Here is a 17,344-nt window from a genome sequence, read left to right as displayed (position 1 = left end):
ACTTTATTTAATCCAATATATCCCAAATATTATTACTTCAACATATAATCAATATAAAAAATTATTTAGATTTTTTTATATGAGGTCTGCAAAATCTGAAGTGTGGCCACGCTTACAGCACATGTCAGTCTGGACTAGCCACATGTGCTCGCGGCTACTGTAGTGGATAAGGTAGCTCTAGAATCTTGCTATCAGAGTGTGGTCCACAGAGCAGCAGCCACAGCACCCCCTGGGAGCTTGTTAGGAATGAAGAATCTCAGGACCTTCTAAATGAGAACCTGTGTGTTTTTTTTCTTTTTTTTTTGGCTGTGCCACACAGCTTGCTGGATCTCAGTTCCCCAACAAGGGATCGAACCCGGGCCCACAGCAGTGAAAGCACAGAGGCCTAACCACTGGACTGCCAGGGAAGTCCCAGAGAACCTGTGTTTTAATAAGATCCTCAAGTGATTCCCAGGCACACTGAAGTTTGAGAAGCAAAGGACACAGGAATTAGTAAGTTCTTCCAACTGCTAGGACAGACACTTTTAAGAGCTATTGTTTCTTATGTTTATAATGTTTAAAAAGTTGAGACCAGAATTCAGGAGTGCTGATTACCTGCTTAGTCATGGTCTTGCTTCCCCCTCCCGAATAAGGAGATAAAATAGGTCTCAAAAACAATGACCTAATCAACGGTGAAGGACAAACACAGTGAGCTTTAAAAAGACAAAATGGCCAGCTGATGGCTCCAGAAGCTAAGTGAGAGGATGGTTTTCTGTGAAATGCTTAATGATAATCTATGTTTCAGAAGTGTGTTTTGGTGCTCCCTGCCGAATGGGAGTAAAGATAAAGCAGCCTTTCTCTCCTTTTCTCATCTAGCTCATCCTCCTGTTCTAGTTGCCTGAAATCCTTATGAGGGCTGAACACCTCCCCAAACAGAACCCCTGGGAACTTTGGCTCAGGCTTGAAATAGACCCTGTCATTTCCTAGGCTGGGGGCTCTATACTCAAGATAGAGCACCTTTCAGCCACAGTAAGTGTTTCCAGAGAATTATTTCCCAAATAAGAAAATCACAATGGACTGAGCAGGAAAGGACAACAGAGCTGCTATCCTTGATTTGGGAGGACAAGAGGAAAAGGAAACTACTCTGAGTTTGGTCCAAATTTAATAGGCTTACTGCTGCACAGCTCAAGAGACACTAAAGAAGTAGATAAAAAGAAAAGCTTTCAATTCATACAATACCAACATCCCGTTCAGTTTTTTTTTTTTCACAGAAAACTTCAAATGCACAATTACACCTGTCCTATTTGGGTGCACCACTGTCATCTTCTTCTATTTATGGCACCTAACAGGAACTTCGTAATTTATCAACTACACTATTAAAATAGGACAAACACATTAAAAAAGCAGCGATAACTAGCAGCAATAACTACACTCCACATTTTCCTCTAAAAGTCTCAAAGACCCTGTTACCATTAATGATGCTTTGTATTTGTTTAGGACTTAGGTTTTCAAAGCACGTTCAGATACGTTATCATAGTGAATATTTCATACAAATAAAGAAAAGAAGGGATGTATACTATGTGGAATATTTCAGGAAGACTTATTTTGGAAGAACATTAGGTAGTCCATTTTTTTAAACTAAATTTGTCCTTCCTGCTGCTTGTTTCTTTACCTTTCATACCATCTCCAGATTTGTTCTTCCCCCAGCTCCTTAGAAAGCGTTAGCTCATTTTCCTCAGCGGTCTCTTCTTGACTCCCCCTCTCACTTTTTTGTCCCTGAAAGGCCATACTGCTTTGTAGTCAGAGTGACCTGCGTCAATGCCTTGCCTCCGCGATTTACTCACTGTGCAACTCTGGCCACGTTTCCACATCTGTAAAACAGAGGTAATACCACCGAGGGAGAGAGAAAAATCGTACACGTCACCACAAACGTAAGGTGCTTAGGATCCCTACATCACAAAGCTCAGGAACCTCTGGCTAACACTCCACAAGCCCACTCTGCAAACGGATTATTTCATGGACTTTTGTTTTTGAAGCTCAGTGAAAAGGTATCTAGAAAATGACCTGCAGACAATTTTACTTGGCATGGTCCAATTTAAGAAATACTTGGAAACCATGAAATTACCGAAGATATGCTGTTTGGTGAGGTCATAATTGTGGTCTATGAAATCAGGTGCCAAAGAGAGAATTATGATGCCAAGAATATAGTGTGACTTCCCAGAAGGTTCAAATTGAAAGGTAAAAACTACCTTCATCACAGCAAGTCCTGGTTTAAACATAGAGATCTTTAGTAATTATCTGATATAGTAAAAAAAAATCATGAAGGACAGAAAAGATGAAAAAAGTCACGTTTAAATGTACACCTGATTATTCCTTTTCATCTTCAATGGTTAAACTATAAAGTTTTAGAGTTCCTCATTTTTGCTGTGGAGGACGTCCCTCCTCCAACCCCCGCCAATGACAAGCTGTTTTGTATATAAAAATAAATGACACAGAGTAACACCCTGGTTAACAAACATTAAATGCCTCAAGCCATTAGCGGTCACTACTACTGAATAGCCTAATCTTATCCCAATCAGAATGAAAGATCTCCACTCAAAAGCTCATTGTGGCAAAAGAGGAATACTTGAGCAATACAAAGATGTTATAATAAAATCATACAGTTTTTTTTGATACCGAGCTCCATGAGCTGTTTGTATATTTTGGAGATTAATCCTTTGTCTGTTGTTTCATTTGCAAATATTTTCTCCCATTCTGAGGGTTGTCTTTTTGTCTTATTTATGGTTTCCTTTGCTGTGCACCCTTATAAGGGCATAAAATAGTGGTGTTAGCTTGTATACAAGTAATGCAAAATCTCCAGTATGAGGGGGGGGGTTAAATTAAGATGAATAGTTCCTACACTTAATATATACTTGAATTTCTGACACCTTCTACTTCTGTTTTCTATATTCAGAAATAATTTCTATGGACTTTAAAAACCTCCTCTGTTTTTATAAAGCTTCTCTCTAGACCAGTTAGTCAGAAGCAGTTTCCATTCTGAATTTGTAAAAATTAAGACGCTACCAAAGAGCTTAACCTAAATTAAGAAGGTGTGAATAACCTTACCAGAATATTTTGTATCAGTTGGTTAACAAGATAACTCAGTTAATTAGAATACTAGCTTCTGAACATGTTGGCTTATTAAAACATTAATAGATTTTTTTTTTGAAAGTTACCTAAAGATGACACTGCCAAAAACAAAACACTCAAACTAAACAAAGTCCATCAGATTTTGTAGCAAAAAGCAATGATCTCCTGCCTCTTGCATGGTTGGGAACTAATCTCCAGTTCTCGGTTTTGGGGTTAACATTTTTCTTGCAAGGAAACACACCTCCCTTTGCCTGGAGCCATCTCAGGAATCCACTTTCCCATCCTAGTGTGAGGATCTCAAGTAACAGATTTTGCAACCAACTGAAATTAGTGGTAAAACTGCTTTTTGTTTTGTTTTTGGGTGGACTTGAAAGAAACATGGTTGCTGAAAACAGAGCCGTGTGCTTAAAAATGATTTGATTTTGGTTGGGTTTTAACACAAGCACAAAACTGATGGGTGGATTAACACAATTGGGAGGAGGGTTCGATTTACTTAAGCTTGAACTCTCCCATAGACGGATGGGGTTTTGGAGAGACTGAATTTCTAGTGTTGAGACAAAATTGTCAGGTATTCTTAGAAGGCTCAGATCAGATGGAATGCCTCTTGGCAGATTTGTTTTTCCAAGGGCAAATAACATCTGCTCCGTCCTGGCTTCTCCGGCACACCTAAGGACAAGGCTGGCGAAGTCCCTTTATCGTGGGCTCCGGACACTCGGAGGAAAATCTAACAGCTCGAAGTACCTTAAAGGGTAAGAACCTTTCTTCTGAGAAAGGCGAACTGACCAGTGCGTGTGAGATGGCCTGGGGGCCCACGGAAAGGCTTTTCTCTGGTCCTTCGAAAGGCTGGGCAAGAGGAAAACACCCACGATGCCTAGAACAGGCCCAGCTGCGTGCTAACAGCTCCCTAAGGCTCCGCCGAACAAGTCAACGAGCATCGTTCCATTTGTCCTCGGGCCTCGGTGGAACTGTTTTCTCCACAAGGGTGGGTTCTCCTCGCCCGCCCCTCCAAGTCCTTGAAGAGCCCCAGTGCCGACCCCCACCAGCTTAGGGTAAACCCATTCCAGGGTAAACTTAGCTCGGGTGTCCGGGCCGGCTTCACCTCACCGCCAGCGGGGCCTCAGGTCAATGGGCTGCGCGACTCAGGGTCGCAAACGGGGAAATTCACGGGTCCCAGCTCCCAGTCCTCTCTCCGGAGCCTCTAACAATCGTGGGCAACCGTGTGGGTGTCGGGCTTCTCCGCAGACACTTACCTGACCTCAGGACTGGGCTCCCGCCCCCAACGTTCTGGGTGAACCGGAATGGCCGCAGGAGGGGGAACGCAAACGCACTCCCGCGCCTGCGCACGCGCTGTACTCCTGCCGCAGCCCCCCCTCACAAACCCGAGCCCCCCGTCTTACTAACTGCGCATGCGGGAAGCTGAGGCTTCTTTCCCGCGTAGCTGCCGGGGGTTCCCAAAGAGCCAATCAGACGAGAGGACTGACTGCAGCCCCGCCCCCCTCCCCCCAGCTTCCGCGGGCGTCGCACCTCCCTCTTTGGTGAGAGCTGGGGGCAGGACGGGGGAAGTGGACGCGCGCACCGCGGCTCGGCCGTCTCTGCCCCCTTCCGATCATCCAATCGCAACCAAGACGCCGGGCGCGCGCACGCTCCCTCGAGTTTAACGGTCGCGAGAGGCGCTCGCCGGACACTGACATCGGCAGTGTGAACGGCGGCCAGGTAAGTGGCCGCCAGCCTGCGGGGAGCTGCCGGCCTGCGGGGAGCTGCCGGTCGCGGGAAACAGGGGACGCGACTCGAAGACACCAAGTTAGCGGCCCCCTGAGCGTGCTGATGTGTTAGGGCGGGGGAAAGACAACACTCCCTCGACGCAACCTCAGCGGAGCGCGCGGCCGTGTGGGGGCTTTGCTCGCGGCAGTGCACCTTTTCTAGACTCTGCCCTTGAGTGACGCCCGCGCGGCCCAATCGCTGAGCGCCTCTTCCCGAGGGGCGGGGGGCTTGAGGGATTTCTGTCTCTATTTTTTTTTTGACCAGCTTCCTGGGCTTAACTTTGAGAATCACGATTGTAGTTGTTGGACCGGTGGTTTTAACTACAGCTTCCCTGCTGCCTACAATTTAGGCAACTGCGTGGGTTCTCCTCGCCTTCATACTTTAACCCGAGAGCCGCCGCCAGCAGCTGCGGTCTGGCTGTGAGCGCGAGAACGTCAGGATCTGGCCTCAAAACCTGAAATCATGCCTTCTTTCCCCCTCTCAGCCTCCCACCAAAGCAAAACGCCTGGTTAACTTTTATATTCTCAGCAGACCCCCATCAGTCGTTCCTCTACCCCCTAACTCCCTTTTTCTGCTAGGAGCTGGGGCCATCAAAAGCGTCATATTTTGTTGATGGGAGATATAAAAGTCTGTGTTCTTATACGCATTCTCCATCAGGTTCTTAAAATTTTGCATTGTATATCTTTTTTTTAAATTTTAATTCATCCCCCACTCTCCCACCCATTCCTCCCCACCCTCACGCTCTGCTGGGAAAGCATCATCGCATTTCAAGATCCATCTGGATCTACTGCATCCGGATTAACTCAACGGGGGAAATTATAGATGGGGTTGCAGGCCGATCCGCGTCCCTGGAGAGCTTGTGTTTTCCTGCTGGAAGAGCAAGGTGATTTGAATCCAGGTATTTTCGTTGCCAGATGGAAGGTGCAGCCCCTGACTTTTTCAATACCCCATTTATCGTTGGTGATGGGCTGAGTCACTGGGGAGAAATCCGTTTAGCTAGGTCCGGTTACCCTTGGCCTTCACACCTGTCCCTGAAGGAAATGGTTCCTTTGTGAGCTGATGCTCTCAAGGTTGTGCTTTGTAAAACCAGGCCCTAGAAAGTGGGAACCTAGAGGAACCAGAATAATAGGTAATTTTCCTCTATTGCACCCCCTGAAATTTCCATCTTGTAAGCAGCATATGTTTTCTCTATTCTTCCCCCTCCCCCACCCACTTACTCCTGGCTTTTTTTTAAGGACATGAATTCCTTAAGAAGCAGGCATGCTGTTTGACTTGTTATAGCCAGTTTACCTCTGTACATCTAGCTTCAGTTAAATTTTAGTGGACCTGGCAAATAGTTTATTTTTTAAGAAGTGATAATATGCACAGAGTACAAAAGTACTCTACGTATACAGTATATAGTGCACTCCTTCCACTCCCACCTTGCAGCCAGTGGGGAAACAACCACTGTTAACAGTTTAATTGGCTGTTTTCAGTACCAGATTCAATATAGATACCAAGTAGTTCCCATTCATCTATTCACTGTATAAATCAACAAGCATGGATACTTGGTAGAATTTATTAAAGGAATGAACAAGGCACGTATCAATAAGTATTCCAGTTGTTACACAGTAGAATTGTGTCTGGAACCTTGATTATTAAGCACATAAAATTGTGAAATATTACCTGAAAAGGTACTACTACTTCTGCAAATCAGAAGATTTGTAGATTTTTTATTGACCTAACCACTGGACTGCCAGGGAATTCCCTTTGCCATAATGTTTTAAATGTTTATCCACATTGTAGCATAAATCAGTGCTTTGTTCTTTTCTATGACTGAAAAATATTCCATTATACAGATACACAACATTTATTTATCCATTCATCAGTTGATGGACATTTGGGTTGTTTCTGAATTTTGGCTTATTATGAATAATGTTGCTATCCTTAATGTAGATTTGTATAAAAGGATTAAGGTTTCCACAGTCTTGAAAAGACAGTTGCTAGGTTTAATGGCTTTTTATAATAGTTTTTGTTCTTCATTCATTTTCAGACTCTCCTGGGACCTTCAGACATTTCACAGTCTGAATGTCAGCAGCTGAAAATGCCTTTAGACGATGAAGCATCTGAAGATGACTCAGATTCAGTTTCTTCAAACAGTGCAAGAGCCTACATTTTCCAGTGAGAGAGTGTAACAATTTCTGTACGCTATGGAAGATTTTGACTTGGGGAAACCCTTACAAAAAGCTTCATCTTCTGTAGAATCTGATATAAAAAATTCTCCCCATTCTCTTGGACTGAACTTAAGTACTAATAGGTAAGAATGGGATAGATTTTTTTTTAATGTAATGACAAATAAACTGGCATAGTTTGCCAGTTTATCCAAATAGTGTCATAGTTACTGATTTGCATTTAAAAAACCCCAAAACTATGATCAGGAACTGTTCGAGGACAGTTGTTTGGGTTAAGAATAGTTTCAATCCTTTCATGTTTTTCATTTCTCCCAGAGATGTATTTTTGCATGGGGAACATTGTGAAAAAGAATTTGTTTTGCTAGTTGGAGTTTTCTTTACACTTTTTTTGTTTTCGGTAAATTACAAGTATATCTTTAAAATTTAGTTGTCTAAATATTGTTTCTCCATTTTGAAGTTAAGAGGACAAATAATGTTTCATATTGCAGAAATACCTCACCAGTCTGGAAAGTAGCAATTAAAGTTGAATACTAGGAAGTAAGCAAAAAAGCAGGCTCTGAGTTGACAAACTAGATGCTATCAAACAATGCATTTTATGCATTTTCTTTTTAAACTATCCCATGTTTGGTTTGTTTTTAATCAGGGCCTGTTTACTCTCATTTTGTACATAGTCTGGCAAGTTGATTATTTGGTTTCTAAATTACAGTAGGTTAAAAACAGCAAAGAGGCAGGGACCACTGGAGAGGAGATCACCTATAAAAAGCAGGTACAATAAAACAAAAGCACAGCAGTCTGGGGCCTACTGGTAAAGGAGCAAATTTACACACAGTAATAGGTCTTGAAGAAATTGTGTATTTTAAATAAATTAATTCCTTAAAAAATTTGTTCATTCTTTGGCCTCAGGATGAATTTAAGACAGCTTACAAGAATACATAAAAGAAGAGGAGAAAGCATAAATTAAAATAGGGAGGAAAGGGGAAAAAAAAAAGCATGGGATAAGGTCCAGAAATGTTGGCCATCGTAATCTATACCCACTTCCTGAATGTTGGCCACACTTTTTGTTTCCTGTATCATTTGACAGCCCCTTTGAAACCCACTTCTGGAAGAAACCCGTTTTAGAACATAGTGTCTGATTTACTTGGAGGAACTTGAATGTGCCTTTCTAATGAAAATTATGTAACTGAAGCATCTCCCTTTTCATTGTGACTGGCAGTTAAATTGGCCAAATTTAAACTTGATTATTACACAACTATAATTGTATCTCTAACACTTAATGGACAACATATTATGTTCTTTCCCTTGAATTTTTTATTAGTATTTTCTCTGATCCTCTTTATTATTTTACTGTTATTTTCATTAGGTCCTCTTTTTAGCAAATGGTTTGTGAAACAAAGCAGAGTATCAATAAATAAAGTGACCTTTCAACGGTTAGAATTTAAATAAATTTTAATGTCCCTAATTATGCCTTGTGGGTTTATAAAACAAATCTGAAATAAACTCATCTCAGATTCGGAAAAGCAGTCCTCCTGGAAAGAATCAGTGCTATTTTACACACTGGATAGGCTAAATAAGTCCTGAATATTTGCTGCTAATTTGGTTGGCACTACTTTTATTCAAAGACAGTGCAAAGATAAGCATCACCTTATCACACCAAATTAGGGGGATCCAGTTAACAAGACTTGACTGTAATTCTGGGCAATGGAGAAAGAATCTCCATAACAATAAAGGTCTGTTCTTAAAGTGAGGTGAAATAATCCTCTGGAATAATTTAGATCGGAGTAGCTTAGAATTTTTCTTATTGTTTAGCAGAAACTTTTATTTTCTGCTGTACTCTGGAGTGTTCTCTCACTTCTGAAGAAGGTTTTTCTGTTGTGTTCTTAAAAATACAATTAAGTGCTGCCTGTCTTTTCACTGCTGTTTTCCCTTCGTGGACAAACTTGTGATGAGATTTTCAGCAAATGAGGTGCCATTAAGAAGGATTAAATATCAGTAGTTTTGTACTGCTCTGCTAAATCTTGAGCTGCTGAATTATTCAACACTTTGGTAGAATGAAGAAAACCATTTGAATTATTTATGTTTCAACAGAAGTAGTCCCCACCTTAGTACAAATGGGGTATCCTCTTTCTCAGGGAAGACCAGACCATCTGTAATTCAAGGTACAGTTGAAGTCCTAACCTCTTTAATGCAAGAGCTACACAACAGTGGAAAGACTGATTCGGAACTTTGGAAAAACTGTGAGGTATCTAGTTTTGTTTCATTTCTGGAATTAACAAAATAATTCTATTTATAGATATGCCTCTACTAAACTCTAAATTATTAGAAATGTATATCCTAAAGAGCATGATACTTAAGTTATTGCTAGAATAAAGTGGTCAAGGATATTAATTAGGGAACAATATAGAACAAATGTGAAAAATGATCAGAGGTATGTTTTAACAATATATTAGTGATTAGACATTCTAATTTATACTTTAAATGTGAACTAAAATATTGTGTTTGTTCATAAAAATGAGAATTCCAAAATTATTGATATTGTTACTAATTCTGATCTTTTAAGTAACTTATACAGAATTGTCATCATTTTGTAAAGCCTAAACCCACTTTGAAATATTTCTAATTATAAAGTAAGGCTTCTGTTTAATACCTTATCGCATTTAGCTGTGCTACATTGACTTATATTGGTTGTTCAGGTCAAGTGGTTCTTTCTTTTGTCCATAGGTTAAATTGTGACATAAAAATTTAACAGTTAAAAGAATACTTATAAATAAGTTTTGTTTCATGGAATAATGCCCAAGATAGACTTTTCCAAGGCTAGAATTGGTAACACTTTGTAGAAATGTGTAAAACATTATTATTAAATTCTTTAGAGAGCAGTAGATTTTGTTGTAAATGTTAATCATAGTTTTAAAACTATGTAGAATAAATGGAATGAAAGATTATCTGGTTTAAGAATTCAGCAGCAGCCACCCCTAAGTGTAATTACTTATATTCATTATACATAATCATTGGAGTTATAAAAATGACTATTATGGCAAACTTAAAAGAAAACTGAGTTTTAAGTTTTGATACCTTTTTTTTCCCATATAACAACCAGTATGTGCTAGTGCAAACGACCTATAAAATGCCATTGTAAAATGATGTAAATAATAATGGAATGTTTTATGAAATGCTTCCCCTAGTATACTTACTCATTAGCTTGTAATACCTGAATTGATATGCTTTAAAAAAAAAATGAGGCATTGCCTCAATGTGCCTTGACTTATGACAAATTCATTTTTAAGTAGAAATTGTTACTTTTAGTCTTTGAAATCAACATCTTAAATCAGAATCAGAATATATTTGTGAATTTAAGACACAGATGATTACAAGCCAGAATACCAACCAGGTACTTACACCTTTTAACATTTGAACCAGTTTCTTTCTTTCTGCCCTTTGTTCTCCTGTGATCTAACAGATTATTTTTATTCTGTTGAGTATTAGTTGACTGCTTAATTTTTATAATGTAGGCATATAATTGATTATTCACTGAAGAGCTTCTTAAGCTATTTCTTACTTTGACAGAATATGAAATACTTTTTTGGCCATTTCAGTAAAATTTCCTGAATTTGTTTTGTGTGTTTTCATAGCCTATGAAAATAAAAGTCTCTGATGCTTTAGGGTAATGATTTAGAAAGAATGGGAAGGTAATGATTGCGCAAGTCTTATTTCCCTGAATTTCATGTTTACACCTTTCTTTTGGAATAGTAACATTTGTCTGATTTCTACCACTTATAAGAAACTAATCTACATTATTACAGTAAAGAACTAAACCTCCACAGAGCTCTGGAAGAGATCTGGGGATGACCTGATTCTTTAGAATTCCTTTATAAAACGTATCTTCTGGGATTCTTAAGTTTATCACTGCTTAAACTTGGGAAGGTTATGTATTTTTATTAGATCAGGAAAGAATCTTTTAAGGCATTTCCATAGAAATACTTTAATACGTTCTTAAGTACTTGCTAATGTTTCTATGATTGTAAGAAAAATTTAAAAGCACATCATTAACTAAATTATTTTAGCATTTTAACAATTTAGCACTACTGATTATGTATATAATAGTAATAGTTATGTGATAATTATTGAGTATTTGCCGGGCAGTATACTAGATACTTTCTGTCAGTGGCACTCAACCTTATTGGACCCAAAGCCCTGTTTTTATAACAGTTTTCAAAATAACATCAACTTATATTGTCCTGAAATGAAATTCACAGATAATATAACCTGCCTGTATCTGCTTTTAAAAAAAAATCAATGTAATGTCCTGTGCTATAAAAGAGGAATAATAGTTACTTATAATAAGATAATATGTAAATGTATAAATACTCAGACATATCCACATTAGAAAACATAATGTAGCAGCAGTCTGGTGTTTACTTCTATGTAGACTCACCTTGAACGCAGCAGCTATCAACACAGACTGATACATCTGCCTTGCACTGATGATCCAGCACTGCAACTGGTGACATGATTTTTTGAAATGGTGACTCATTTCTGAGCAAGTTCTGAAACATCTTGGTAGTTGCATTCCTGGACAATTTGGTGATTTGAAAACTATGCAAAATATGTATCATTCTTATAATATAAAATGGACACGGGACAGTTCTTTATTGTCAGGGACTATCCTGTGATTTGTATCCCTGGATCCTGCCCACTAAATGCTCGTGGTGCTCCCGCTATCCTTGTGACAACCATGACCTCACAGATTTTCAAAATATACTTCCCCCATTGAGATCACTGCTTTACGTGCATCACATTTAAATTTAAAATTTAGTCCTCTCAGCCACCTATGAGGTGTTGCTGTTCCCCTTTTATAAATTAGGAAACTGAGGCATAAAGAAGTTAAATTTACTTGTTCAGGACCACCCAGGTTGTTGGTGGAGAGGTGGGAGTCTGGCCTGGGAAAAGCCCATAGGATGTTTCCCAGGCCAGACTAGAGCAGCGGACGGCAGCAGCCCCCATTCAGGCTAATAGCGCCAGGCACCTGCACTCAGGGGAAAACTTGGCACCCATGCCCTCCAGCAGTATGTAAGATGCGGGTGGTATAGATAGGTTTAGTTGGAAATGAATAATAGCCCTTCTTAATAATTAAGTGTATAATGTTATTCACAGTATTAATAATATTCTTAAATTAGCTTACTTAAAATTAAAACATTAACAATAAAGTCTGACTTGGAAAAACGAAGTCTCCACTAATTTATGGCCTGAATGAACTCTATTCATTTGTATCCTAAATAAGAAAATGATGATAAGGATGTGATTAATCTCAAGTGTCTCACATACTATGAAGCCATTTTTTGTTAAGTAAATTGTTATTCTATCATAATTTAGTTTTATGTGAATAATAACTTTATTAGGATAAAAATAACTCCTAAAGGTATAGAGGTATAACTGAATAAGAAAACTGTTGCCTGATGATTTCTTTTATGTTTTGATTAATATAAGATACTTTATAAGTTGAGAAGGTAAGGGACTTGATTTGATCTAGTCCACCTTGTCCTGAAGTCAATTGATTTAGATTTCACGCTTCCTATCAGTACCATCGTATTTCATTTTAAGGCTTCCTTTTCCAGTCTTGAGGTTTTCTCCACTTTACCTTAATACCGTTATACAGGTTTCAACTTAATTCTGTTATATAAGTGGCTTTCACCATGAACCTGAAGGGTCTCTGGATGGTGTAGTCTATAATGCCAAGAAAAGCGCAGCTAGCAGTATCCATTGTTATACACTCATTTAGACTGTATATCTGAGTGTCCACTCTTGGCCTTGTGTCCTAGGTGCTGGAGATGGGGTGGGCGCAGGGGTGGGAGACAGACAGGTTCACCAGGAGAACAAGTGAGAGACTTTCAGACTGGTAAACGCTCCGAAGGAACTAAACAGGGTGCCAAGAAAGAGAGAGAGTGACTGTGAGGGTGGTCTGGGAAACTCTTCGAGAGAAGATGATAATTGAGCTGAAATCGCAGGGGGGGAAGAAGCCAGCCATGTTGAGAACTGCGGAGAGGGCTTTCCAGGTAGAGGGTACAGCAAGTGCGAGACTTTTGAGGCGGAAGACAGTTTTGGCGTGTCCAGGGAACAGAAGGGGGCCAGCGAGGCTGGTGTGTGTCTAGAAAGGGACAGAGAGACTTGAGATGAAGCTGGGAGGTGTAGATGAGCCAGATCACGCAGGGCCCTGTAGGGAATGACCAGAGTGGAAAGGCACCGAAAGGTTTTAAACAGGGAAGCCAGTTGTGGTAGCTACTTGTTGACATTGTATGTTATTACATACGGTCTGTTACTGAAAGTAGACCAGCCTTTAGATTGAATTCAGCCTCTGGAGAAGTCTGTGCCCCCTCTCCTCCCGTGTTTTGGCTTAGTCTAGTTATAAGAGCACTTAACTACTCTTGGGGGTCAGGATGGATAAGGACCTAAAAGTGGCCGTGAAGGGAATTATAGGTCACTTCCATAGGTTTTCAGAGTCATTTTTTTGTTCTTTTTCAGCTGCAGTGCTTTAAAGCACTTTAATATCTGACTCTAAAAGAGGTTTTTTAACTTGAAGAACAACTAAATTAGGGATCAAATTCTCCTAATACTAAACTATTTGTTGTTTTAAGATGTGGGATTCTTTTTCTGGGTCCAGGTTAGTGTTTAAGAAAACCGTTAGGTGTTATGAGGAAAGGAAGAGGGACTTAAGACAAATGTAAAGTACAACTAGCAGCAGTTCTTGATTAATCAGAAATGGTAGCAGATGACATCAAATTAAGATGCCATTTGAAAAAGAAGATTTACTCAGACCCTCAAATTTACTCAGACCACAGGTAACATAAGAAAGGGGTGCCCAATCCTATGTCCGTGTACTTTTGCATTAAATATAGTTTTATAATTAATTTAGCTTATGACTTTTACATTAAAAATACATTTTAAAAAAAGGCTCTTTCCCACTGGAGGAATATTTCTGTGAAATATTAGGTTAAAAATTTATGTCTAACTAAAATATTTTATAATTTACTAGACCAGGTGGTTACAACTATTCAATTTGGTGGAAAAACAATGCCAAGAGCAGATAGTTGCCCAGCAGGAACAGTTCCACAACCAAATTCAAGTAAGTTCTTTATATTGATTCTTGTTTTATATTGTAAGGTTTGCAGAAGAACCAATTAGTTAATTTTTTTTTCCCCTTTTTTTTGGGAGAAGGAAGGATTCTTTACTTGCAGCAAATAAGGAGAACACCGGGGATCTTTTCCCAAAGCAGTGTCTCCCCAAACTGCAAAACTGGGGAAGTTTTAAACTAAGGGTACACGCATAATCGTGAGGGGGCTTAAGCAGAGGAGAACTCAGCATAGAATTGGGACAAAGGTCCACAGAGTCCAAAGCTGTAGTTGATTGAAGTCCGGAGGGTCAGCATCATCATTCCATCCTCCACCTGGGTGGGGGCCCGAGTTCCTGGTGTCAGCACTTACTGAAGCTCAGGTTCTTTGTGTCTCATCCCAGGAAGAATGCAGTGAGAGACAAAGTGATAGGTAAGAAGTAGATTTATTTATTTAGAGGTACACATTCCCTATATAGGACTCGGTCTGTCTCAAAAGGTGAGAGTGGCCCTGCGAGAAATGCCAGAGTGTGGGCCATCTCAAAGATCCCAATTAGTTAGTTCTTTATATCAGTTTTGTTTATAAACTAAATATAATGCACATGTGTCATCTTTAGGGTAATATCTCATTTTTAAACACAATATTTTAAGACATTTATAAAAATGTGATGTTAATATACATCCTTAGCCAAACCTGTAACTTTTTATTTTCAGCGTATACAGAAGGAGATAAAAAATTTAGTCAAGTTACAGACCAATAATGCTTCCTGGGCTTCCTGTGATAGAAGTTCTTTAAGCAGACAAATATCTTCAGAAAGTCAAATGGGTTTTTTTTCTGAAAACAGTGAGAGAAATGAATCTGTTATCAGTTATCCCAAGTCTAAAGAACCTGAAATGCAGCGAGAAGCATCCATGTCACAACCAGACTGCAATGTGGATAGTAGCTCAGTGAGCAGTGGGTATGGTACCTTTTGTGTCTCAGAACTAAATACCTACAAACCTAAGGACGCTCAAGAGTTCATGGAGCACGCAGAGGTTTCTAAAGGACAGTTTGGAGCACCGGTGGTGCAAAAGGAGTCACTTGTAGATGGTGTGAAAAACCAGAGTTTTTATATACATACAAATGAAGAATTCTGTGCATCTTTAAAGGAAGATACTCCCATTTTTCCTGGTGAATTTGAACACAGTTTTCTTGGTGAAAATAAGATTTCGGAAGTATACAGTGGAAAAACAGATAAGTAAGTAGAATTTCTCCATCACTTGAAGGGAGTTTGACTTGTTTATTACATTTATAATAAACTAAACATGTTTAGTAAATACAGCTGCTTTTAGTTGGAATGAGATGTGTTTGAATGTCTATCAGTTTTATCAAATTGTTTTATTTACTGCCTGTGGAAAAAACTGAAATTAACAAAGCACACTACATGCTAACGACATCTGTCTTCCCATTTACAATGTTATAAGACTACTAAAACTCTTAAGGTGAGAGGCCTTGCCAGAAAAGTACCTTTTGTATTTTCTAGTCACTATCGACTTGCTGAAAATTAGAGTATAGGACTGCATCAACAGTGGAATTTTGTCACACATGTTCATATAATTTAAAACAAAAAATTATATATAAGCATACTCAGTTTTATGTTTATAAGAAGAGATTTTTGTAAGTTAAATGACATTTTGATTGACCCAGGTAAAAGAAACTTTTGGTAAAAGAAACTTTGGCTGAATGTTTGTAAAGCAAATAATCACTTAAAATTATGTTCCGTTTTATGTCTCTGACATATGTCATCCAGTGTAAGGTATTTTGCTGTGGCAACACAATCTTGGGTACCCATAAGTATAATTATAAGTCCATCTAAATAAGTATGCTTTCACTGTGGAGATATACTGAGTACTTGAAGGGGCCACTATGGTGGTTTTTGTTCTGTTCCATGGCGACAGACTATAAGTATTGTTAATCACTGCTAGTCAGTCTTTTTCCTCATTTTGCCTTTAATAGTAAGATATTGTAAAAAGAAATTTATGTGAATCAATAAAAATCCATCCTCTCTCTGCTATCAGAAAAACAACTCAAAGCATTTTCCACTGACATAGTATCTACTAGTGTTTAGTTTTATCTGTGAAGGACAGCATTTAAAGAGAGGTGTTTTGTTTTTTTCTTTTTAAATAGTAAATCTATAACATCATGGGCTCAAAAGCTGAAGCAGAACCAACCAAAGAGAGCACATAAAGAAGAGGGGTGTTCAAAACCTATGCAAGGAAATGAGCAAACCAGGAAATCACCAATTGAGAAAGTAGGTGACAAGTCACTTGACTCTGGCATGCTTCATCTATGGACAATTAGGATAATTATGTTGAGTTTACCACATGTTCATTAACATAAGTTTTTTGCCCTTTGTTTTGTATTGTTAATTTGTTCCATTGACATACCTTTTTTGGTGTCTCAAAGGATGGGAAACGATGCTCCAATTAGTGGTTCTTTAGTAGACTGGAAATCAAAACCAGTGAGAGATAAAGTACTACTAAAAAAAAAGGAAACATTTTGTAAAGGTCCTAATTCTCTTTGTACTGCAAATGTTTACGAGTAATACATTGTTTTTTAAAAAACCCTCAAATAATTTGTTCTGCTGTTAAGTTGTAATAAGTAGTACTCTATGTGTGAACGCTTTAAGATGCCATTATAAAAACAGTTGAAGCTTGGACAACTCTGAATTTATAATCCAAGTTGTAAGAGATTGAATTCTAAACATTCATTTAATTCCTTTTGCTCATATAGCAGCTGCTTTTGTTAACGAGCTGTAGCTACTGAGTAAGTTTTAAACATCTTTAAAGACCTTTTGGCCTAAATTGTCATAGAATAACATTGTTCAGTATAATACATTGAAATCGCAAAGACAAGTCTCTCTACAATCTTGATTCCTTTAGAAACTGGCCATGTCTTGATCATCCTAAACATAGTCTTTCCATCTTCCTTTGAAAAAGATCTATTAAAGAATAGAAGTTGTGGGGACATTCCTGGTGGCGCAGTGGTTAAGAATCCGCCTGCCAGTGCAGGGGACACGGGTTCGAGCCCTGGTCCAGGAAGATCCCACATGCCCGCGGAGCAACTAAGCCCGTGCGCCGTAACTACTAAAGCCTGTGCTCCTAGAGCCCGTGCGCCACAACTACCAAAGCCTGTGCTCCTAGAGCCCGTGCTCCGCCACAAGAG

The 17,344-nt window shown here is 39.1% G+C and overlaps 1 protein-coding gene across 9 annotated transcripts in view; it reads left to right on the top strand.

The window, feature by feature from the left end:
- Positions 1-4,712: 4,712 nt before the first annotated feature.
- Positions 4,713-17,344, top strand: part of MPHOSPH9 (M-phase phosphoprotein 9) — a 54,816-nt gene continuing 42,184 nt past the window's right edge. For 2 of the 9 annotated variants that reach the window (XM_033440790.2, XM_033440789.2), the window contains exons 1-6: positions 5,613-5,752; positions 6,902-7,165; positions 9,126-9,279; positions 14,065-14,154; positions 14,854-15,377; positions 16,307-16,430. In XM_033440790.2, the coding sequence (XP_033296681.2) occupies positions 7,059-7,165; positions 9,126-9,279; positions 14,065-14,154; positions 14,854-15,377; positions 16,307-16,430 (999 nt within the window). In that variant the 5' untranslated portion in view covers positions 5,613-5,752; positions 6,902-7,058. Of the gene's footprint in view, positions 4,822-5,591; positions 5,753-6,901; positions 7,166-9,125; positions 9,280-14,064; positions 14,155-14,853; positions 15,378-16,306; positions 16,431-17,344 lie in introns of those variants that run through there. The other 7 variants (XM_012535535.3, XM_033440797.2, XR_004486977.2 and 4 more) reach the window with 7 other exon arrangements.

This window comes from Orcinus orca, chromosome 15, assembly GCF_937001465.1.
Source record: "Orcinus orca chromosome 15, mOrcOrc1.1, whole genome shotgun sequence".
Lineage (NCBI taxonomy): Eukaryota > Metazoa > Chordata > Mammalia > Artiodactyla > Delphinidae > Orcinus > Orcinus orca.
Note: the sequence above shows the minus strand (reverse complement) of the source record. Positions and strands in the feature narration are given on the sequence as shown.